Here is a 25,933-nt window from a genome sequence, read left to right as displayed (position 1 = left end):
GATTATCAAATTTTCTAAATGTTGGCCAGTAGAGGAAAGTCGATTGGTTTCTTTGTACTTTTCTGTGATCCCATTAATCTTTGATATCTCAGTTAATTTTGGTCTCATGAAGAAATCCTATTCTCACTTTCCTTTTAATTCTTCAGACTTAGAAACAGCAAATCTCCAAAAAAACTTAGTTTATATCAATGTGAAAACAGTGGTATTACTGACTAGTGTTTTTGGCACTAGAGTTGTGTTTCATGCCAAGAAATGAAATTGTAGGCCCTTTTCAGCACTAATGATTAAATAAAAATGTGTGACTACTTTACAAATATAAATTATAAAAAATATGTGTAATCAGTTCTGTTACAGCATTGCTATTTAAATACTTCCGTTTTATTCTTATACTGAATTTTTTCTTTGGCTGAAAAGTTTTAAATGCTAGTATTATAAATAATAGATTTCAAGATACAGATAGTTGATTTCTAAAACAAATGTTAAAAAACAACTTGTTGTTACTTAGATTTTTATATGCAATACATAGATTTATTTCTAATACAAATACTTTCATGTACATATTTTGACATATTTCCACATTATGAAGCAAGAGTTATTTTTTGATTTTTAATATTTTAATTATGGTTCTTTCTCCAGCAGAAGCAATCAGGCATATATGGAAACTTGTTTGATTTGAGGGCTTGGGCAAAAAATATGTAAGATGGACTTGGAACATTTTGTGATGCCTGAAATTAAGGAAGCATGCTGAAAGAATGATGGAGGCATGTTGAAAGGCACCAGAACCCATCTAAAAAAAAAAAGCATCCAATGGCTGAATCTGGAAGGATTTGCAGAAAACAATAAATAACCATATTATTAGATTCCAATAAATAAAATAAATGTTTTTGAATCTATACTGATCTACTAGATAAATAAAAGCATAAGTAAAAATAAAAGAGAGAAGGGGCAGCTTTTCCTATAGAAGACTTTCAAATAATAAATGTGGAACTGAATGAAAAAAAATTGAAAATCACTATTAGTAAACTACAGTATTATTGCCAGCAAGATCACTGACTGATGCTAATGTTAGTGGGCATATTTTTTAGGAGAAATGGGATATTTGCATAAATGCAAAATATCTTCACCAAGTTGTGTATTAATTATGAAGAAAAATACTAACTTAACAAAGGAGAAAACTGGCAGAAACACCTTAACCACTTTAAGATCACCAGTCATAAGACATTTTGACATCAGATACTCCCTGCTATGAAATAATACACTAAGAATGATTGTTTCTGTGATGGTCTTGACAAAGTGTATAACTTTAATGACAAGAACATATCAGACAGACCCTCACTGAAAGAAATTCTGCATAGTAACTTAACAAGTATTCTTTAAAAGTGTCAAGTCATTGCATTAGTCTGTTTTCACGCTGCTAATAAAGACATGTCCAAGACTAGATAATTTATAAAGGAAAGAAATTTAATTGACTCACAGTTATACATGGCTGGGAAGGACTCACAATCATGGTGGAAGAGCAAAGGACATCTTACATGGCTGCAGGCCATGTTTAGGGGAATTCACCTCTATAAAACCATCAGATCTCGTGAGACTGATTCACTGTCATGAGAACACCATTGCAAAGACCTGTCACCATGATTCAATTACCCCCCCACCAGGTCCCTCCCACAACATGTGGAAATTATGGGAGCTATAATTCAAGATGAGATTTGGGTGGGGACACAGCCAAACCATATTAGTCATGAAAGACAAAGAATAAAGAATTCTTACAGTTTGGAGGAACGTGAGAAGACATGACAACCAGATGCATAGTGAGATCTCTAGAAAAAAAGAATGACTTTAATCACAAAGATTGTGAAATTTGAACAAAGTCAGAAATTTAGTTAGTAGTAAAATGATTAGAAGAGTGTTTATCACTTTACATAAGTGATTTTAAATTAAAATATTTTTAAGGGGAGAGATCCAAGATGGCTGATGATTAGCAGCTCGGGCACGTACCTCCCAGTGAAAGCGCAAAGAACGAGAGGACGCCACACTTTCAGACGAAAATTAGTTGCTCACGGACCAGGAGATTCCCAGTGGAGGAGATCCACGGGTCGCCAGGGCGACTCTTGTGGCCGGCGTGGCGGTTTTGCTGGTGCCTTAGCACGCCAGTTCTTGGTGCAGAGTCCGGAGATTCCCGGGCAGAAAAGCACCATCAATCTTAACACCGCTGTTTTGGCCGGCTCAGTGGATTGCTCAGATTTCGGCACAGGGAATCAACAAGTTGGACGTCAGAGACCCAGTTAGAAAGTCGGTAATTATAAAGACGACAGACGGACAAATATATAATGAAGGGAAGAAACCAGCGTAAGAAGGTAGAGAATACTCAAAATCAGAATGCCTCTCCCTCTACAGGGGATTGCAATTCCTCATCAGTAACGGAACAAGGCTTAATAGATTACACCTGTGTTCCAATAACAGAAGCAGGTTTCAAAACGTGGGTGATAAGAAACTTCTGTGAATTAAAAGAACTTGTTTTAACCCAATGCAAAGAAACTAAGAACCTTGAAAAAAGGTTTGACGAAATGTTAACGAGAATGGACAATTTAGAGAGGAATATAAGTGAATTGATGGAGCTGAAAAACACAACACGAGAACTTCGCGAAGCATGCACAAGTTTAAACAGTCGAATTGATCAAGCAGAAGGAAGGATATCAGAAGTCGAGGACCAGCTCAGTGAAATGAAACGAGAAGACAAGAATGCAGAAAAAAGGATGAAAAGGAATGAGCAAAGTCTCCAGGAAATATGGGACTATGTGAAAAGACCTAATTTACGTTTGATAGGTGTACCTGAATGTGATGAAGAGAATGAATCCAAGTTGGAAAATACTCTTCAGGATATCATTCAGAAAAATTTTCCCAACCTGGCAAGGCAGGGTAATATTCAACTCCAGGTAATACAGAGAACACCACAAAGATATTCTTCAAGAAGACCAACCCCAAGGCACATAATCGCCAGATTTATTAGGGTTGAAATGAAGGAGAAAATACTAAGGGCAGCCAGAGAGAAAGGTCAGGTTACCCATAAAGGGAAACCTATCAGACTTACAGCAGATCTCTCAGCAGAAACCCTACAAGCCAGAAAAGAGTGGGGACCAATATTTAACATCCTTAAAGAAAAGAACTTTCAACCCAGAATTTCCTATCCAGCCAAACTAAGCTTTATGAGCGAAGGAAAAATTAAATATTTTGCGAACAAACAAGTACTTAGAGAGTTCACCATCACCAGGCCTGCTTTACAAGAGCTTCTGAAAGAAGCACTATACATATAAAGGAACAACCAATATCAGCCTTTCCAAAAATACATCAAAAAGCAAAGAACTTTAACACAATAAAAAATTTACATCAACTAATGGGCAAAACAGCCAGCTAGCATCAAACGCCGGTATTAAACTTATATATATTTTAATTGGATAAAAAGCCAAAACCCATCGGTATGCTGCATCCGGGCCCATCTTACATGCAACAATACACAAAGACTCAGAGAGAAGGAGGAAGATTTACCAATCAAACAGAGAGCAAAAATAAACTAATAAACAAAAAGCAGGAGATGCAATTCTCGCCTCTGATAAAGTAGACTTTAAAGCAACAAAGAGCAAAAGAGGCGAGGAATGACATTACATAATGGCAAAAGGATCAATGCAACAAGAAGAGCTAACGATTCTATAGATCAACGAGATAGAAAATTAGCAAGGATATTCAGAACTTGAACTCAGACCCGGAACAAGTAAACTTAATAAACATTTATAGAACTCTCCACTTCAAATACACAAAACATACATTACCACCTCACACCTATTCCAAAGGTGACTATATAATTAGAAGTAAATCACTCCTCAGTAATCGCATAGCATTTCATAGGTTTAAATTAAATATTGGTTGGCTGTTTGTTTGTTATCTTCTTCCCTTATTCCTTCCTGACTACATCATTAAGTATAATTATCAGTATAAAAGAGGTTTTCAATACCCATTACTAAATTGCATTCTAGCCTGGGCAAGAAAGCAATACTCCCATTCTCTCTCCCTCTTTCTTTTCCTTCTTCCTCCTCCCCATTCTCTCTCTCTCTTTCTCTTCCTTTTTCCTCCTTCCTATTCTCTCTCTCTCTCTCAAAAAAAAAAAAAAAAAAAAGAGGTAGCACAATATGACCTTCAAAATAGAAAACAGAAAAAAAGAAAAAGAAAAAAAAAAATTTTTAAATGAACTTATTAAATGTTATGCATTTCCATGTGATAGAGCCTGAATATCGATCACACTATATGCCCACTGGACTCTTCTTCTCCTGTCTGGTTTTATATCAGGGTAATACTGTTCTTAAGAGTTACAACAGGAACCCCACTTTTCTTTCTTCAAGGAGTCTTTGTGTAAGACTGGAATTTTCTTTTCCATGAATGTTCCTTGAAAACTGAGTGAACTGTTTGGATTTGGAATGGCAGAATACTTTAAAGCATACTTCATTTTCTCTTTTGTAAATTTTGATATATTTTTAATTATTTTTAGGAATTTCCCACTAAGGCTAGGTATTCAATTTTATTAGCACATTAAGTGTTGGTAATATTTTCTAACCTTCACAATTTTAATTCTATTTTTTAACATATTCAGGAATATAAGGATTTCAGTTTATCATTTCTGTGTTAACCTTTAGCTTAATTGTAGCGTAGTGAGAATATTTAGTAGATAGTGGTTACTAAATTGTATTCAAGCTTGCCTAATAACTTAGTATTTGGTTAGATTGAATTAAATGTTTCATGCCAACTCTAAAAGAATCTGTACTCTCTAAATGATAGATTCAAGTTATATATATATATATATATATATATATATCTCAATCCAATAATCCATATATTTGTATTTGTTTTGTTAAATAGTTCTCGTATCTAAAATTTTTAAATGAAAACTCATTAATTAAAAAAATATTGTGGCTGCATTTCCTATATGCTCTAGCTTTGAGAATACATATACTAGTAATAATGAAGATTTTAGCAGAAACCAAATTTTATAGGTCTTTATACACCAAATGAAATTAAACACTTAACATTAACAGTGCTTTCATTGGGGCAGTGATACCATTTTTGTATTTTAGAAAGATCACCTTTGCTAAGGAGTAGTAAATCGTTTACTGAGGTGCCACTGTATAAAATTTAATTTTTTAAAAAAGGTGTTGCAATCAACAGGTTAGAGTTTATGATGTTCTGTGGTAGAATCATAATGAAGTATATTAAAAAAGTATGTGGTTACCAGGCAGAGTTGTGTGGAAAATCTTTCATAAGAAGAGGAAAAAAAGGTTGAGGTAAGAAAAGCTTGTTGGTCCAAAGCTAAAAAGCTTGTTGGACAAGATTATTGGGTAGTATTAATTTGAGAGGGACTGACAGGACAGAGGGTCTACATTGTGAAGGGTCAGTCTGTGGATATTTTCTTTTAAGTACAATGGGAACAATTAAAGAGTTTTGAAACTAAATAAAGCTTGATAAGATGAATGTTTTTAAGGGGCAGCAGGGCTGCAATGTGGACTGAGCGTGTACAAATTGATTTGATTTGGCCGAGCATAGGAGATAGTGTTGGGTTCAGGGGAACCCTTAGCTCCCCTGAGAGGACATTTCTCCAAGGTTCTTTCTTTCTCAAGAATGAGAGAGGGGACCAAGTGCCCTCATAAAGTAAATACTGGACCCTAAACAGTTTTTGCAGAAAGTGAATTTATTTAGGTAGAGAAAGAGAAAAAAAAAAAGAAGAGAGAAGACTTCCACGAAGAGTGTGGAAGGGGATTCTAGAGGGGAAATCCAGGAGAGAGAAAGATGGCTTCCACTAGAGAGTGTTCGTGAAGGGGATCCAAACCTGGAGTCCAAAAGGGTGTGGAAGAAGGGGACTTTTAACCTGGGAGGAACCCCCTCCTTCTCCTAGACCTCTGGCCAGTGAAAGGAGTTCCTTAGGACTTCCGCTGGAGTGATTGACTTTTTGATTCTTCCCACCCCCGTTAAAATTTGTACAGAGACATTAAATCTCCCGGGTGGAGAGAAATGGGAGCGGGCATGGTGCTGGGAAGTTCTTGCCCTTAAAACTACGCCCCCTTGTGGTCCCGGAAAGAGAACACATTCCCTCAGTAGTAGACCAGTTAGGAAGCTTCTATACAAAATACAATACACAAATAATTTATCCAATATATGAATAATGATATGGTGGCTACTACACTCAAATGAATCTTTAGATAAAAATACTAAGTGCCTGTTTTCTGTTATATTCTTATGTTCCATACAAGTAAGGATTTAATAGGATGCCTGGTGATGACAGGTGATAAGAGAAGTGATTGTGAGTGCTATTTTTGATAAGACTATTTTCACTTAAACTATTAGTGAAAGCTCTTGAGGAAGTCCCCGTAGAGCAGACAACTGAAGGAAGAGAGCAGGAGAGCCATCAGAATATCCAGGGGAACAGGTGTTCCATGGAGAAGAATCAGCAAAGGCAAAGAGAACCAATAAGATGGTAGCAAAGTAATGAGTTAAGAGTTGCTTTCAGTGGTGTGTTACCAGAGATAGAACGACGAAGAAGGATACAGGCTAAGGGACCAACTACAGTGTGATGGAAACTGAGTTTCAATGACGTCTCTTAGTAAATGACTTCCAAAATGTAGTGTTGTATATTTGCCCGTAGTCATTTGTTAGGGCCGCGACAACACAGTCTCACAGACTGGATGGCTTAAACCACACAAATGTATTATCTCACAATTCTAGGGACTAGAATCCTGATAACAAAGTATCTGCTGGCTCATTCCTTCTGAGATCTCTCTCCATGGCTTGGCATAGCCCAACCAACAGTCAGCTTTGAACAATACCATTTTCTTAGATTTGGTAAACTGCGTTATGGTATTCTGAGGATAAGGAGAGGAATTTTATGTGAGAAAAATACCATGAGAAATATAGAAATCATGATAAAGTGGTTGAGCAGTAGCTCATGCCTGTAATCACAGCACTTTGGAAGGCCGAGGCGAGCAGATCATCATCTGAGTTCAGGAGTTGGAGACCAGCCTGACCAATATGGTGAAACCCTGTCTCTATTAAAAATACAACCATTGGCTGGGCATGGTGGCAGTTGCCTGTAATCCCAGCTACTGGGGAGGCTGAAGCAGGAGAATCACTTGAACCCGGGAGTCGAGGATGCAGTGAGCCTAGATGATGCCACTGCACTCTAGCACTCCAGCTTGGGTGATAGAGTGAGACTTCATCTCAAAAAAAAAGAAGAAAAATAAAAAAAGAAATAGTGATATAAGAATGATATAGCAAACTAAATTTTGGCTAGAAAACGTTGAAAAGCCCAATTTGGTCCATATCTTTCATGGAAGTAACTAAGTGCAAAATGATACAGGAGAGATATATCCAAGCAAGATTATGACAAGCTAAGAGGTCTGGACTTTATTATGTATATTAAGAAGAATTACTTACGGTTTATGAGCAAGAAGGTGCTATAATCAGAGGTGTACTAGGGGTTGACTAATCCGTCAGAAATATGTGGTTTATGATCAGGTGCTGAAACATAAATCTCATTAGCAGTAGAAGTTGTTCATGCTGGAAGAACATCTAGGTACACCGAAAGCATAGATAAATTCAAATTCTTGTTTTGCTCTGGAATGAAGGGGAGTTTGTCGGTATTTAGTGTTTTTACTCTGACGCTGCGAAGGGCATCTTCATGTTTTTCCCACAGGCTGTCCTTTGTTCCTGCTGTCACAAGTACAAATAAGATTCCTACCCATTATGACTGATTTCATTGGATTTTTTTAATGTTCTCCCATCAGTTGAAATAAGTATGAGTAGTAAATAACTAAATATAGCATAATAAAAACAACTACTGTATATCCTGTGCTTTGTTGTGATTGTGTGAACACACGTAAATACACATCTGCACTCAAAGCAGATCTATGCAATGAACAAATACATGCTTGCTTGGTGTAGCGGTTTGCATCTGTAATCCCAGCTACCCCAGAGATTAAGGTAGAAGGATAGCTTGAGCTCGGACCAGCCTGAGCAACATAGAAAGACCCCCAACTCAAAAGAAAGAAAGAAAGGAAGGAGCAACATGCTAATTTTTTTGACTTTAGTTCAGGGGTGCAGGTTTGTTAAATAGGTAAACTTGTGACACGAGTGTTTATTGTACAGATATATATTTCATAACCCAGCTGCTAGGGCTAGTACTCAGTAGTTATTGTTTTTCTGTTCTTCTCCCTCCTCCCTCCCTCCCTCCACCCTCAAGTAAGCCCCAGTGTCTGTTGTTTATCTCTTTGTGTCCATGAGTTCTCATCATTTAGCTCCCACTTATGAGTAATAGCACGTGGTATTTGATTTTCTGTTCCTGCATTAGTTTGCTAAGGATACCGGCCTCCCTGTCTATCCGTGTTCCTGCAAAAGACATGAAGCCATTCCTTTTTATGAACATGCTCTTTCTTTTTGTAGAGGGGGAGATGGAGTCTCATTCTTGTTGCCCAGGCTGGAGAGCAATGGAGCGATCTGGGCTCACTGCAATCTCCCCCTGACAGGTTCAAGCAATTCTCCTGCCTCAGCCTCCTGAGTAACTGGGATTACAGGCACTCACCACCATACCTGGCTAATTTTTTTTAGTTTTAGTAGAGATGGGGTTTCACTAGAACATACTCATTTTTAAACCAGAATTCCTTCTACTGTTAGGACTCGGTTCTCACTATTCATAATATACACAGACCAAAGCCCCCGAAGTTCCTAGACCTTAATGTTATCCATATTAAGTGTATTCATCATTTGTCAACATCTGATTTAGAGTTTAAGATCTATAATATTGCCTTATACACCTTTTGCTTTTGGCTATTCTATTGAGAAATATAATCTCTCTCCCTCTCTCTCTCTCTCTCTTTTCTTTATATTTTACAGACACTATTCATCTTCGGGTTCTCGAATCCTCCCCGGTTGGCACAGCCATTGGAAGTGTCAAAGCAACTGATGCTGACACTGGGAAAAATGCTGAAGTAGAATACCGAATTATTGATGGCGACGGTACTGATATGTTTGACATCGTGACTGAGAAGGACACACAGGAAGGCATCATAACTGTGAAAAAGGTACACAGTGTCCATATAAATAAGCATCTGAGTGTTTCAGGGGTAGGGATTGTATTGTGTACTCTTCACTCATGAATTGTCCATTGCAAGTTACCACTCTGATTTTCCAAAAAATTTAATTTATCTTGTGGATACATAAGAAAGACATAAAGCCAAAGAGCTCCTTGAAGATTTTGACCACAGGTTTTGATTGATTGAGACATGAAACCTGAAATTTTAGAAAATATAAAGGCAAGTTAATATATGTGTGATCATATTTCTAAGCCACATTGATAATCCTCATAATTACTTGTTTTATTTTAAAATGTGTAGTTAATACCTAATAATGGCAATATATCATCCCAGTTGGAGATATAAAAAGTACCATGCCATCTATCCAGATGTATGAAGCAGTAATTAGAGTTACTAATAAAAGAGACAGCATGGATTGGAACATAATTTAATTGTTCACATTTCCCTTCTGCTATATAAATGAAACTTCTCTGCTAACATATGCTCAGTGATGCAATTTAAAGATAACCTGTTTTTTATTGTAGTGTCAGTGCCATCATTATGAGAAAAAAATAAGGCACATTAAACTTTAGGTCCTAATGAAATGCCATGCATAAAGTAACTACACTGGCATTAGTTAATAATTAAACAATCCTGAGATTCTTTTGCAAGGTACAAAGTACAAAACCACTTGTTATTAAATGGACAGTGACTAGCAAATGGAAAAGCAGCTGTCTTGTAGTTTTTCAGACCAGATAACAGCAGTAAGGCATATAGAATCTGGTTCTTTTTGAAATAAAAATAAAAGGTCCAGGGAATTCAAACTAACAATGCCTTTTATCTGTTAACAAAACATACATTTGGGTGGGTGCGGTGGCTCACGCCTATAATCCCAGCACTTTGGGAGGGTGAGGCAGGTGGATCACGAGGTCAGGAGTTCGAGACCAGCCTGGCCGACATGGTGAAACCTCTTCTCTACTAAAAATACAAAAAATAACCTGGTGTGGTGGCACGCACCTGTAATCTCAGCTACTCAGGAAGCTGAGAAAGGAGAATTGCTTGAACCCAGGAGGCAGAGGTTGCAGTGAGCCGAGATTGCACCACTGTGTTCCAGCCTGGGTGACAGAGTGAGACTCCATCTCAAAAAAATAAAAAATGAAAAATGTGTTTTTGAAAAAACATACATTTTAGAATGGATGAGATATAAAATGTTCGATTTTATACTTCTGACAGTTAAATTATATGAATATTTAAGGTATTTTGTTTCATAATGTGACGTATTTACCAAATTACTATCATTTTTTTTTAATTAGAGGTTTTTCTTATCTCGAATATTTGATGTAACTTGAAAATTTTATGTTAGTCTCCAAGATTTCATAATGTTTGTAATGTCATAAGCCCATTACATTGAATGGAAACATCACGACATAAATGTAAAAAGATAACTGAATGTATTTACTTAGAAAAATTTCACAGTAGCTAACACCTCAGCACATGCACATTCACAGACAAACACATACAACAACCCCCAGCCCATTTTTTGTAATGTTACCACCTACAAGATAGGTTTGATTATCCATCCCAATTTTTCCAAGGCTTAAAGTCTCATAGGAAATCCTATGTTCCAAAGGATTACTAATTCAATGAATAAAATGTAAAAGTTGAATCCTAAGTGAAACATGAAGATTATATTTTTATTTGCATTAGTCTTTTTTATTTATAATTAATGAGCTACTTGAGAGAACTCAACCAGAACTTAAAAATCATGTTGTAACCTGGTCCACTTTCCCTCACTCTAATTTGATGATTTATTTCTTTATACAGCCACTTGACTTTGAGAGCCGAAGACTTTATACTCTGAAAGTCGAAGCAGAAAACACCCATGTAGATCCACGTTTTTATTACCTGGGACCATTTAAAGATACTACCATAGTGAAAATCTCTATAGACGACGTGGATGAGCCTCCTGTGTTTAGTAGGTCCTCCTATCTGTTTGAAGTTCATGAAGATATTGAAGTGGGCACAATCATTGGTACTGTGATGGCAAGGGACCCAGATTCTATTTCCAGCCCCATTAGGTAAGTGTGCCTTTTAAAAATGAAAACAAAATGTTGTTTAAAATGAAAAAAAAAAAAAGGAAGTTAAAATACATACAGGGATTATAAAATTCTATTTAAAACATTCAATCCGATGAAAGAATCCTTCCATAAGTTGTATAAAAAATTGATGAAGCCAAGCATTTCTAGTAAATTGTCTCAACGTTTTGGGGCAGGGCATGCACATGCTTCATGGTGTTCTTATTTTTATCATGCACTTTAGACTGAAACCTTGCTTGTTACACCTGCATGTCTCCTTACGATGTTCCTTGTTCTGATCCCTGGTACAGATACAGGGTACTATGTGAGCTCTCCATTTACAATACAACCAAACCACTTTATTTGTGCTTTCAAGTTATTAAATGGAATATAAGGTTGAATGAGAGAAGTTTTAACAGTTAAAAAGTAGGCTGAGTGTGCTGGCTCACACTTGTAATCTCAGCACTTTGGGAAGCCACGTTGGACAGATGGTTTAAGCTCAGGGGTTTGAAACCAGCCTGGGGAACATACTGAGACCCAGCCTCTATAAAAAGTTAGCTGGGCATAGAGGTGCACACTTGTGGTCTCATCTACTCAAATGAGACAGGAGGATCACTTGAGCCCAGAAGGTCAAGGCTGCTGTGAGCTGCATTCACACCACTGCACTCCAGTGACAAAGCAATACCCTCTCTCAATTTTTTAAAAAATTAATTATAATGCAGTAATGTGGTTATATTATAATTTTAGTAAGTGTTCATTATGATTTTAAAAACTCCCCTAATACACAACCATCAAAGTTGAGAGGATTCTGGTTTTGTTTTATCTTTATTTATTTATTCTGCCTTTTTCAAATAATATGAGAACATTCCAGAAAGATGAGTCTTTTCAATATAATTCCTTCTTATGACAGCTTAAAAACATATAAGATGTGATAAACTCCTGAAAATGAAAAATAATCAATGTTTCAATGACACTTGTTCTATTACATTAAATAAATATACATATTGTCATAATTTCAGCATGAAAATGAACACTTACTATAATCCATTCATCCACTGTGTATTTTGGATTTCCCTTATTTTCCTAAATCTCTGCAGGCTGATTTTGCTTGCCCACTTTCTATGTGAACCAGTCAAGTATGAGTTCAGATCGTCATTGTTCACTTCTGAGCCACAGCACATATAGGGAACTTCTAATTTTATATGCTGTATGACTTAAGCCAGTTAAAAATTCTGCAGGGTCTGCCATATCTTCAATTGAAGTCATATATTTTATGAATATATATGTTACTTTATATTTTTATAATTTCACATAAATATGTTTTCTTATATTCATACATAGCATCACAGGTTACATATTGGCAGAAGAAACCTGTACATGCCAGCATGATGTTCTCATAAATATCTCTTCCCCAATTCATTTATCGACTTCTAAGTTGCTGCATTCCTTGTGCTATTTTTTTCTTTTTCCTTTGAAGGTTTTACATAACCAATACAGAGGCCTAATTTTCCCCATTAAATACTTACCAAGCATTTTCTTGGCAGAGATTCCATGATTTAGCAGGCTATGTTTCTGATTTTAAAATGGACATTGCAAAATAAAAGGTAATATTGTTAGTTAAATGTATATCAAGTGGCATACTTATGATATTTCTCCACACAATGAAATAGAATTTAAATCCTCCTATAGATATGTAATTATTATATGTCAAAATATATATGTGGATATTTAAAATAAAATGAAATAAAATGGTTAATTAGGATGCAAGTATAAAGACGAGGAGGAACGAATCCTCTTATGTGTACAATATTTTACATATTATAGCAAAAATAATAACTTCCTTACTTATCAATGACAGATGATATGCTATTAAAATTGTTGTATAATTTGACCTTTGATGTAGAAAATGTAATTAATATTCTTGGGTGTCATTCTTTGGTTAGAATATATATATTTTCAAAAAAAGAGAATAGCTTTACTAATGCAATATAGTTATGGGAAGGATCATAGTTGACATGCTATAAATTGTGTCATATCTTGTGAATGTTAATACAGTAATCAAAGAGATTTTCTTAAAATGTGTGTTCTGAAAATTATTTTAGAAAAGAAAATGAAAGTTAACACCCATAACTTTCCAACAGAGAATTGCAAACTATAATTATACTTTGAATCGTATTTGAAAAAGAAGACCTGTGATCTCTGTGTATCTTCGAGATAATGTCACATAACGTTCAAAATTTTGTCATTACTTCCTCAGTCTGAACTACAAGAAATAATTAAGAAAGAACACACATGATATGGATTTGGCAAAGTCAGTGATGCATGACAGCGGAGGCTTTTTATTGATTTATATGTTTCAACTTTATGTCATATTTCTACAGAAATAAGGAATCTTATGATTTGTCAAAATGCCAAATGATTAAGTCGTTCTTTCTTTCATTTAATAAATATTTGTGGATGACTATATCAGATATTAATATGTTTCTCAAGGAGTTCACAGTCTATTTTAGAGAAGAAGATGCAGAATGAGAATTAAATGATATTCATTGAGTGCCTAGTAGAGTTTGATGCTTGATGTTTTCATGTTTTATTGTCTGTTTAAGATGTGAGATGAAATGAATTCCTAATACAATGTAGTAAATGGAAAGATGGTGGTACAAGCTGCTTTATGAGTGAAGGGGACAAATAGCTTCTACTTTACATCATCATGAGAGGCTAAAGGAAGAGGTGAAATGTACGTTAGGTCTTTCAGTAATAAAGTAATTATTACAGGTGGGGAGACACAATGATTTTCTTTGTATGTGAATGGTAGATATGTAGTTTGATAAAGATAATGTGATTTATTTAAACAACATCAATCAGAATGTTAAATCTAGTTTTAGGCTTTAAAATGACACCCAGCACATCATGCATGCAATCAAGTTTCAGTATAATGTATTGTTAATTTTTAAATGCATATAGACTTTATTTGATACAGATATATTAAAAACTCTTATCCCAAACTTTTATATTTTTAAAATTCTCGAGTTAAAAGCAATATGAATAATAATGATACACCTGGCTAGGAAACTGAAGCTACATGGCTAGTATACCATGAAGCTATGAAACACTATTAATAAATTGATAGTCTATTACTTTGATGAAGCTAACATTGTCTTCAATTTTCTAAGAACAGCACATAGCTTCTGGGAATAATCTTTTGCAATAAATCTTTGTATTATTCTTTAGCAGAACTTCCAATAACCAAATAAAGTCATTTGGCAATGTAACTGCCTGTAATCCCAACTGTTTTGTGACCAAATATATCAAAGTCAGTTGAGTGAATATGACAATAAACAATAATTAAAATAACACAAACATTCAGAAGAATAGCATTTGAATGCAGAGTAGAGTACCAACTTACACCTTGAGGAGAATGTATGTGTGAAACTATGAAAAGTCATTCAAACAATCTACATTCTGGATCAGCACTGTGTTCTTTCCTGTAATTATCCGTGATAAATGTGTCTTTGCATTTCACTGTTTTTCTTACAAACTATTAATAATGCTATCATGTATTTTTTCTTGTCCTCTATGTTCAGATTTTCCTTGGATCGCCATACTGACCTTGACAGGATCTTTAACATTCATTCAGGAAATGGATCTCTTTATACTTCAAAACCTCTTGACCGTGAACTATCTCAGTGGCATAATCTTACTGTTATAGCTGCTGAAATTAGTAAGATGAATTTCGTGTATATAACATATATTTAAATATGTTTATATTTATATATTTTACATATTTTAACATTTTATAGGTTTCATTTTATATTAAAAATAGTTGTTGTTGGACAGATGAACTGTAATTTTCTCAACACTTATCTTTTCTTCAATATTTCCTACATCTATATATGGAGGGATACCTATATGTATTGGCAAAAAAATGCAAACATTTTATCTCTGCCTTTTTAGAGATTTTGACTGAGCCTCATCATAATATTAATATAAAACAGATTAACAGGACAAAGCATTTAATATAAATGATACATGACACAGGACCTCTCATAAAGAAATAAAGACCCAATGAAGTGGCAAAACTGAATTTTTTTCTTTTTTGCTAGGATGACAAAGAGAGGCAATTGTACAAAAGTAATTAAATGTATATGGAGAGTGTAAATGAAGATAAAAATTATGTTAGCAAAATCTGAATCTGTTAGTATGGAATATTCTTGGCCTCACTTCCCATTATTTGATGATAAGAATGTTACTTTTCTTCTGGTATAGGGAGGACATCTTCTATCTGGGGTTTTATCTCCTGCTTTCAGGAAGGAAAGGGAAGGGGCAGAGCACCCTTCTTGCATCTGCTGTTTTTTGTTTTTTTAAGTACCTTTAGCTCAAAATAATCTTTATGCCAAAATGGCACATTTTGCCACTCTTCAGTATGTATAAATGTATATTTAATATTAACTAATAAAAATGAGCTAGAATTAGAGACTAAAGATATTATCATTTGAGGAAAAATAAAAGAATTAAATTTGTCACTTGCACACTAATAATTAGAATCTATGCTAAATGCTGGGTGTATATGATACAATTTAATCTTATCGAAAAACATGTAGGTAGATATTACTACTTCTTTTTTACAGATGAGGAATCCAGGTATATGATGTTAATCAGAGTTAACAGTAATAATATATGCCAGGTGTCACTCTAAAAAAAAATATTTTCTCCTAATACTTTGATTAACCTCATTTAACAGAGAAGATACTAAGGCTCTGGGACTTTTAGTAACTTGCCCGAAGCTGTAACATCAGAAGTAGCAAAACTGAGATTTGAAATCATGTCATTTCTAGATCCAATATTTAATTCCGAAGCTAATTAATAAAATTTTATTCACTAAAACCTGACATATTCAAGCTATATTTGTCTCTAATTATGAAAGTTCTTGTCCATACTAGGACAATTCGTGGAGCCTGTTGTAATATGAAAATGTCAGGTGCTTGTTAAAAGTAAATTAAGAAATGTAAGGTGGGGCATTAAACAAGCATGAGTCTCTTTTAAGGGTGAGGCCCTGTGCAACTGCTTGGGTTACATGCCCATGAAGCCAGTCCTGCCGGCACACCTATCTGCAAACCTGTTCAGATTTTCTAATTCCCATATTGTGATGTATATGGTATAGAGCAACTCTTGAACTGTTTTTAAAATAAGCATTAATTAGGGACAGAATCATTGTTAAAAAATTAAGCCCATAAATTTTAAATCTGTAATACTAAGCTGAATCCACAAACTCATATCAAGGTCAAGTAATTTATTTGAAGTAACGACTGCAGGCTTTGGGAGGCAAAGCATTGGGTGGGGCTGAATCACCAAGTGTCCTAGAACAGTTGAATTCGGCTAGACAGATCATCAGCAATGAAATCAAAGCTTCAGGACAAAGTAACAGATTTAGCATCTTTCTTACATCTGCCCCTGAAATACAGATTAATCTCAAATGATCCATTTTTTTTCCGTAGTGAGATATAAATGTCTGTGCCTTTTAAGGCTAACTAAATATTTTCAAGTTTTTTCTTTTAAGGAAGCTTTGATTTCTGTATCTGTAGCCACATCTCCATAGTAAGATGGACCTAACATGATCCAATCTGATCATTTCAGAATCATGATTGTACTCTCTGCTGACTCACTATCCTTATTCAGGCCCAGTGAGCAAAGAATTGCATTTTCCCTTTCAGATAGTTTGAGAGATTTAACTTCTAAAGCTAGTTGAAGTAATTACAATTCTTTAAAAAGCTAAGCCAATTACTTCTTTTTATAAAGGACTAAATCTATTTTTTGCCCTTAAATAAAATCAATCTGTAGAACAACTGCCAGAAATGCCTACCTGCCAAACCACAGAGTCAGGATCTCATTATTCTGTTCCGGGTGTTGAATGCAATGAGGATGAGAGGGAAACAGCATATAGGGAATTTTTTCTACTAGACTTTAAACACTGGCTTTACAGTAAATGTGTCATACACCACACCCTGAGCAGGACAGAATGACGTTTAAATGTACTTCTTACCAATATGTTGTAAGACCTTGCCTCTAACCATTTAATTCTATATTCCATATCAATATATCACATCAAATGGCAGGTACTACTTCAGGTAATTATTTAGTGCATCATATCATGGAATAACTCCTCTTTTTCTTCTTCAAAAATATTTTGAAATGTCATGTAAAGAATAAAACATCTAAAATTAAGGTAACAATCAATGTCCTAATAATGAACTTGGGATTTTAGGGTATATTTGCTATATAAACCAAAAAGTACCTGTCACTATATCTGAAAATTGGACTATAATCATTGCGATACATTCTGAGGACAATAGAACTAAGTTTACGACTAAAGGACTCCATTATTTACACCATAGGTCTTATTCATAAATTCTTACCCAAAGCAGGTAAAACAGTTATATTTTTCCAAAGCCTGGATTTCTGGATAATGATTTAAACTTTCTCTGTTTGGAGGGATGAAAAGGCTCATGGGCGCATAGTCATGGCTTCACCTTAGGGCATACATTTTAAGATCCTTTATTGCTGATACATTCTTGCTACTGAAGTGTTTCCCTGAAGGACTTTGAGAGAAACTCAGGTGGTAAATATATGCCAGTTGCTATTCAGTTTGATTCTTCCTTGGAACACTTTATACTTTCATTTATACATAAGCGACAGCATCTGCCAGCAAAAAAGATTAGTGTAAGCACTGTTTTTTAAATGGGTGACTCCAGGCCTGATGCTTTACAAAGCACATTCATCCCTGTGGATTTAGCTTTTGATTTTAAGAGCCTTGAGTTATTTGTAAAGACACTGGAGAATTTCTATATTGTGTTAGGGAAGGGGCTGATGATGCAAGTTTTTAGATATGAAAGTTTTGTCTCTCCTGGCTCCTGTGACATCATTAGAAAGTAAATTGTTACCAAGAAGGGTTATTTTTATGTCAAGACTTTATATTGAGAGGAAATATTTTGCTTATGTCCACTCACTACATAATTAGGTTAAAGAGCACATTCCAGAAAATATGGAAGAAGCATACCTTCTCACTTTTCTCCATAGCAACAAGTAGATAGCGAAAGGTCCATTTGTAGAGAACACTGTGCCTCTGGGTATTAGCAAATGTTCTAGGCATAGAGGAAGCAGAAAATAATGAGATAGCATTTTTCTCCTTTTTTTTTTCCTCCTCTCTCCACTTCTTCCCAAATACACAACTCTTCAGACTCACATGAATGGTAGGAAGGCTAAAAATGTGTTTTTATTAGGCGGATACTTTATGTGGAGGAAACATAAGTTCTTAAGTTACATAAGAAAGTGAAGACAATATAATAGTGATAATAAAGATGGTGGTAAGGATTATGATCAATACATATTGAGTCCTGATCATTGATACTTTCGTAAGAACTTCTCCTGCATTAACTCCTCATTTTCCAAGTAGCTCTGTGAGATTAGAGATTCTACTTTGATTTGTATTGAGTAAACTAAGACATTAAGCAGATGGAGTAAACTGACCAAACTAACACGACAATTGAGTGGTGAACTTGAGAATCAAAGCAGCAGCTCAGCCAGGCGTGGTGGCTCATGCCTGTAATCCCAGCACTTTGGGAGGCCGAGGTGGGTGGATCATGGGTCAGCAGATCGAAACCATCCTGGCCAACAAAGGTGAAACCTGTCTCTACGAAAAATACAAAAATTAGCTGGGTGTGGTAGCGCATGCCTGTAATCCCAGCTACTCAGGAGGTTGAGGCAGGAGAATCGCTTGAACCAAGGAATTGGACGGAGGTTGTAGTGAGCTGAGATTGTGCCACTGCCCTCCAGCCTGGTGACAGAGCAAGACTCCATCTCAAAAAAAAAAAAAAAAGCAGCATCTCAGTTTGACTCCAGGGACTGAACTCTAAACCTCATGGTACACTAACAAGTGTATAATGTGCAATAACATATTAGCAAATAAGAAGTTAGAACCTGATAACTAAATGCATGTGGGTTCAGAAGACTGTGGTGAGACTTAAAAGGAACTGTGAAGAAAGGATGTAGCTTAAATTTTCTCTTGCAAAGAGGAAGGAAATTTAAATACACTTCAATTCTGTCTGCCTTTCTTTATACTATTTCAGCCTTGTAACTATATCCCTGTTAAGTAGTCTGTGCTTATATATCATTTTTTAAAGTGCTGATTTTAATATTGCAATAACATTTAATTATATGGAGAGAACAGGGGGTATAAATTATTTTTGGTGGTAATACACTTCCTATTTATATGTGACAATATATTTTACCTTTGTATCTGAAAATTATTTAGATTACTTTAAAACGTCAGATACATTTTACAAGGCTAAATAATATCCACAGCCCATTGGTTGACACCATTTAATAAGGTTGCTGCTGACCCAAGCTATTCTGCTACTGTTTTGTTTTGTTTTCAGCTAATTATATTTTTTGTTATATTTTATTGCTCTTCAGCTTCAGTTTTCCAAAATTTACACAGAAGTTTAACTGTATCCAAAGATGGAGCTGTTGACATCATAAAAGCTGATGAATATAACCTGAATTTAAAATGTAAACACACTCTCAGCATAAGTACCTAGAAAAATCTATAATAGAGAAAATGCAATTATAACTAATACAAGGTTGTTACTCAAAGCTAAGCTAAATTAAGAGGCATTTATATTTTTATTAATTTACATATCAAAACAAATTTGAAAATGCATCTTTTTTTTTTTTTTTCTTTTTGAGATGGAGTCTCATTCTGTCACCCAGGCTGGAATGCAGTGGCACGGTCTTGGTTTGCCACAACTTCCACCTCCTGGGTTCAAGTAATTCTCCTGCCTCAGCTTCCCAAGTGGGATTGAAGGCTCTTGACACAATTCCTGGATAATTTTTGTGTTTTTTATAGAGATGGGGTTTCACCTTGTTGGCCAGGCTGGTCTCGAACACCTGAGCTCAAGTGATACACCTGCCTCAGCCTCTCAAAATGCTGGGATTGCAGACATGAGCCGTCATGCCCAGCCAGAAATGCATCTTTTTATGTGAAAACTTTGATGCTGCTGATTTCAGCATTTGTAGCAAAGGTGTGATTAATATGCTGTTTCTTACTACTGAGCTAATTTGTGACAATAGATTGTAATACAGAATTGAGCTAGAGTGTTGAGATGGTACCAGCCATGCTATATTAATAAAATACTTAATCTTCATATTTCATCATAAATTTTCCAACTAGCTTGTAAAGTAAGTAGCCATAGAATAAAATTTTCAAACAGAAAGTTGAGAGCAGTTGTTGAAATACATTTTGGTGATAAGAGTAGTCACAGAAGCAGGTTTTATTATAATAATTATCACTTAGGAGCGAATGACCTTGGACAAGTTACTAATTTATGTAAAACTATTTATTCATCAAAAAAATAGGTAAAGATTCAATGGTATAATGAAGTATAACAAGGATTTAATAAGTAAGTGTTCTTATTTTATATATTTGGACAATAAGGACACAAATATAATGTGAACTCAATTATACTGGCTTGTACTTTTAACATGATTTTCCAAAATAATAATAGTACCCTTGTTCCCAATAATAACTGAATTCATGGCTACTTAATTAGGCTCTGCAGTAATTTTCTTTATTGCATTTGCTCATTATGTTAGTAGAATGATTGCAATGCTTATTTGTATGTGGGCACTTAATATCCACAGGATGCCTATATAAATTAAATTTGATGCACACGTTTGTCTTCCTAAACAAAATTTTGCTTCCCCTTTTCTAGACAATCCCAAAGAGACAACACGCGTGGCTGTTTTTGTGAGAATTTTGGATGTTAATGACAATGCCCCACAGTTTGCCGTGTTCTATGACACTTTTGTGTGTGAAAATGCCAGACCAGGGCAGGTAAGTACCTACAGGATTAAAACTACGGAAAGATTTTAACTGCATGCAAAATATTTCCTTTTCAAAATCCTGAGAGGAAAGAATACACAGAGACAGAAACACTACTATACAGTCCCAATAATATCATTTTAAAAAACTGTAACTGATGTTTTTAAAGGTGAAAATGAAAATATTTTTTAAAGCCATATACCAGGTTTCATATTTCCTTTGTAAAGTTCTAATGTATGGATAAAATTGTACTGTGGCCACAAAAGTTGAAATATAAGAGGAAATGCCTACTTTTAAAACTTTCAGAAACAAAGACAAGCAAACCCCTAAAACCCCCGGCTGTGTCATTAAATAAATACTGAAACCTGCTAGAGAGATGAGAGATGAATGCTGCGAAAAACTAGAGACAAATGTATGGGAGCAGCAGAATACTTAATCACTATTCTGATGTATGCAGCTATGACTTTGAAGCAGGGCAGCAGAGTTCGCTTCTTAGACTTACACATTGCATTTCATCATTACAGCAACATATGAAGTGCTTAATGACTTGGTTTTAGTCCTTTAAAACATTTTTTGTACATCAGCTTTGTTTATAATTCTGTAAGTCTTTTCCTCAGTGGACTCATTTTGTTGATTGAAAAGCTCCAGTGTATATGGCTGAAAGAGAATGCTCTTAATTGGTTTGAGTGCTATCTTCACAGAAGGAAGCTGCGTGGTATAAATGATAATTGGGAATCAAATGTGTTTTATTAAAAAAAAAAGAACCATCATAAAATTGTATTATGTTTTGACATTATTTGATACTCTTTATAAACATCAATGTCATTGTTACATTTTTATGCAAATTTTATTGTGGAATAATTCAAATTCTTCCTTTTGAAGATTCTAACAAGAATTCAATAGCCTGTCTGTTGTTTGAATATGGTAAAATTGCTGCAATTTGATTCTTTTTTTTTTTTTTTTACTTGAAAATGTTATGGAAATGTTTAATTTGGAATATTTAAATGACTTAGCTGCTTCCCACTTACTACTTAATGAAACAGTGCACGCCCCAAAAACACCATTCCAAATCGTCCTCTGCTTGGCAGGCTCAGCATGATATAAGCTGAAGTCTTTTCTCTAAGAGATAAATTATCCACTTTGCCACTGCTGCATACATTGCTCCCTCTATGGTTATTCTATTTGATTTTCAAAAGATATCTTTTCAGAGCGTTCAAGTCATTATAAATACTGATTTACAAATGTATTCAAAATATACAAAATAGAAAGTATGTTTGTTTATTTTCCTTCTGCCTATTTTCTTTTTAACTCTAACTGGCTCACAACTTTTCCATCCCTTTTGGACATTTAAAAAACAGCTGGCATATTGAAGGAAAATAATCAAATAAAAGATGATTTCAATAAAAAGGGAGTTAGCCTGTCTTGACCGACTTGATAGGAAGAGGATGATTAATATTTTCTGTGGAATTGGCTGCATGTGCAGTAGCCTCCCATACAAGCAATTTGTAATAAGACCAGTTTGTTAGATGTCACATTGGTCTCATAGGCTGAAAAATGCCTTGCTAAAACTAAGCAGTTATATATTTAGCAATGAAATTCTAGGTTATGACATCCTAGCAGGCAAAATCAAAGTGGTAATTTGATAAAATTCTTCTTCAGAGCCTTTTTAACATTAATTTGTTAGCTCTGACTCCCCTTCTAGGAAAGCAGAAGAATGTCAGGATTTCTAGGTGTGCTTTAGTTATTTACAGAGTATCTCAGTCCACCCAGCACTCCCCTGAATTAAGCGCTCATTACGAATAGCACTCAGAGCACCAACATGAAAAATAATTCCATTCATTTGGTTTGTGGACAAAATGAGGTGACAGAAATAAAATAAAACTCATGATCATCCCTCCTCCTTTCTATTCCCTACTCTCACCTATTTTCTGATCTAAGGGTAGAATTTCTCCTTAGAAATGTAACTTTTAGCTGATGTAATATTAGTAGTCCCCTCTGGTGCCTGAACTAGGCTTCTTGAGCCTTCCCCTTTTCCATCTCAGAGTCAGAGGACCTCAGCAAAAGGGAGGACAGAGGGCTGGCTGTTTATGTTTTTCCTTCTATCTTGTCTCACTCATTCTTACTCCTGCAGTCAATAAAATGTATTTTGAATAAATAAAATGCATTTTAATAATTTTAATCTTTATGGAAAGGATTTAATATCACAGATTTCCCAAGGTGTCTCTCTAGGGAGATATGCTGTTTCTATTTCCCTTCAATAGTATCTAAGTGACTTATCAAGCCACATCTCAACAATCAACAAATATCAAACCAAATAGCAAGTAAGCCTTTATGAAACCAAAAATATCCCATTACGTATTTTCCATAGAATAATCCTTAGTACTTCCCTAACAACTGAAAAGCGTGCATTTTACCAGCACAAAAGAAATGTTCGCGTTAACAGAAAGTTCAAGTCTTGCCACAGAAAAAGCTAAAACATTAAAACTTAACCAGTTTTTAACATTATATATCTTAAAACCCATTCATTGTTCCAGACACCATAATAGTATGATCACTGAAACATTCCTCAAGCTGATTTAAGATTATTTTAGAATAGCCCAGTTAAAATATAAATCAATTATATTGTTGCTAAGGAGATAAAATGTAAATGACTTATCTGTACACTTTTCTTCATGCGCTCAGAATGAATACTGGAAATCACTGGTTTCTGTTTGTTTCCTAATTGTGGAAAACTCTTTTGTTGGAAATGGATCAAAATGAGTTTGTCTCCAGGACAAAAAAGAAACAGTGGATGCTTACAGAGAGCCAGGGAAAATAATTTTAGCTCCTTGTTGCCTAGTTATTATATCTGTTACCAGTCATTATGGCACATTTACCAAAATGAAAGCACTGTGATTTTTAATATACGGTGAAAATGGAAAGAAAAACTTCATTGAGAGGTAAATTCTGAATATGAAGAAGTTGAACACTAGAAGTAACGTCTTAAGAAAAAAAAAAAAAAAGAAACTATTATCTTGTAAAGGATGTAAGTGCCTCTATCTGCAACAGAGACATCTTCAGGTCATAAAAATGTATTGTAATATGATATAGATTCTGCAACATATGATTCCATTTTGTTTGTATCATCACTGTGAGTTTGACTTACTCCTTTTATAATATTCAATGAAAATGTATAAATTAACTGCTGATCTTTAAATCAAAAGTGCTATAATATTTGATTAAAATAATACATTTTAATTAATGATTTTAATGTTAATTTTTATAATTTCTTATAGATATATGTAAACATGTCACATTTGGTTTTTGAACTGCATTATTTTGATCCATAAAAATAAATTGAAATTATATTTTATACATTTATTTTGAGAGAAAATATACAGTTGCAAATGTATATTTACTTTGAGACATTTGAATTTCCATTTTCAGAAGCTATTAGTCTTATTTCTACATTTCCATCACTTTTTGTGTCTGTATGTGAATGTTAAAATGTTAATCTCAATGACTAAGGAGTTCCATTAGTCCACTATCTTTTTGGATGTTATTCTATTTATGCCTTTTTTTCTCTTCAATTATTTTATAAATCACTATTTAAAAAGGAAATCCTTGAGAATATATTCGACAGACAAGAGATCGGTCAAGAAATATTTTTTCATTGAATTGACACATCTTAAGTAGTATTAGTTAACAGTATTTTAACTTATTTCATTAATTTTAATAGATGTATACTCTTGCTTTTTAATAATTATTGCTTGTATTTAATCTTAAGTTCCAATTAAAATTTAGTCAAATAATTATGTTGCTGTTTTTAAAATATGCTTTTAAAATGATTCAAAGTTTTAACTGATTTTTTTCTTGCTGCTTATTTCTGGGCAATAAATATAAATCTTTAGTCCATTTACATTTCTTGTATTCTTTTGAAATAAATGGTTAGGGCTGTAATTAAATAGGCTAGTGCCACAAATGTATCACATTTTATTGCTATAAGACACTTAAGAAGAAAAGTGATCTAATACAGATAGTTGTAATAATTTCTTTACTTCTTGTAACTTTTTACATAATATTTTTAATTTAAATCACTTGTTAAACCAACAAAACATCAGCAACAAGTATTTCCACCCAACATCCACACAACATTGAGTTAATGAAGTCAAAAGTGTATTCCTCTTAGTTAAGCATAAATTTGACTATACAGGCATCAGTGTATGTATTTAACAACTTTTGAGGCTCTCTTAAAAATTAACACATGTAAAAAATATAAATTTTATTATAAATATAAGTTAAAGAACAAGATGCAAAAAAACTACCTATTACATATGTATACATCTTACATACATATTTGTATATGAGTTAATCATATCATATGTGCAAAGCAGTGATCTGATTACGTATTAGGGGCTACATTGTCTACTTTGCCACCATATAGCTTCTTATGTTTTCTCTTACAGTAAAATCAGTCAGAGTTTACCCTTTTAAAATAACTCCCACGTAATATACATATGTTGAATTTTTAAAATATTATTTTATTGAAAGTGTAAATTAATCGAACTTTCTCAAAGTTTATAACAATGTTTAAGACTGTTAAAAAGTAATATATAATACTATCTATAAAATGTTTACATTCCTCAACCATTTTTGACTTTATTTTTGGGAAGAAACAAAGCATAGTCACAATAATTTCCTAAATTGTTCTGATATTAGACAAATTCCTCCAGATCAGATCAATGTATAAATGCATATAAAATAATCTCATTTTAAGTGCTATATCTAAATTAACAAAACCTCGAAGAATATAATATTTTCCTTTAGCATTTTGAAGCAAAGGGTATGATCCGAGAGAGAGAGAGAGGCAGAGATTATTAAAATCAGTGTAATAACTA

At 34.3% G+C, this 25,933-nt stretch overlaps 1 protein-coding gene across 1 annotated transcript in view; it reads left to right on the top strand.

Annotated features, from left to right (window-relative positions):
* CDH10 (cadherin 10) overlaps positions 1-25,933 on the top strand; it is a 166,608-nt gene that overhangs the window by 134,252 nt on the left and 6,423 nt on the right. Inside the window, exons 6-9 of the mRNA XM_064375904.1 lie at positions 8,929-9,116; positions 10,932-11,185; positions 14,764-14,900; positions 20,947-21,068. Coding sequence (XP_064231974.1) covers positions 8,929-9,116; positions 10,932-11,185; positions 14,764-14,900; positions 20,947-21,068 — 701 coding nt within the window. The remainder of the gene's footprint in view (positions 1-8,928; positions 9,117-10,931; positions 11,186-14,763; positions 14,901-20,946; positions 21,069-25,933) is intronic.

The sequence above is a fragment of the Aotus nancymaae genome, unplaced genomic scaffold, assembly GCF_030222135.1.
Source record: "Aotus nancymaae isolate 86718 unplaced genomic scaffold, 86718_ANA_hifiasm-v0.15.2.pri h1tg000014l, whole genome shotgun sequence".
Taxonomy (NCBI): Eukaryota; Metazoa; Chordata; class Mammalia; order Primates; family Aotidae; genus Aotus; species Aotus nancymaae.
This window is presented reverse-complemented; position numbering and strand designations above follow the sequence as displayed.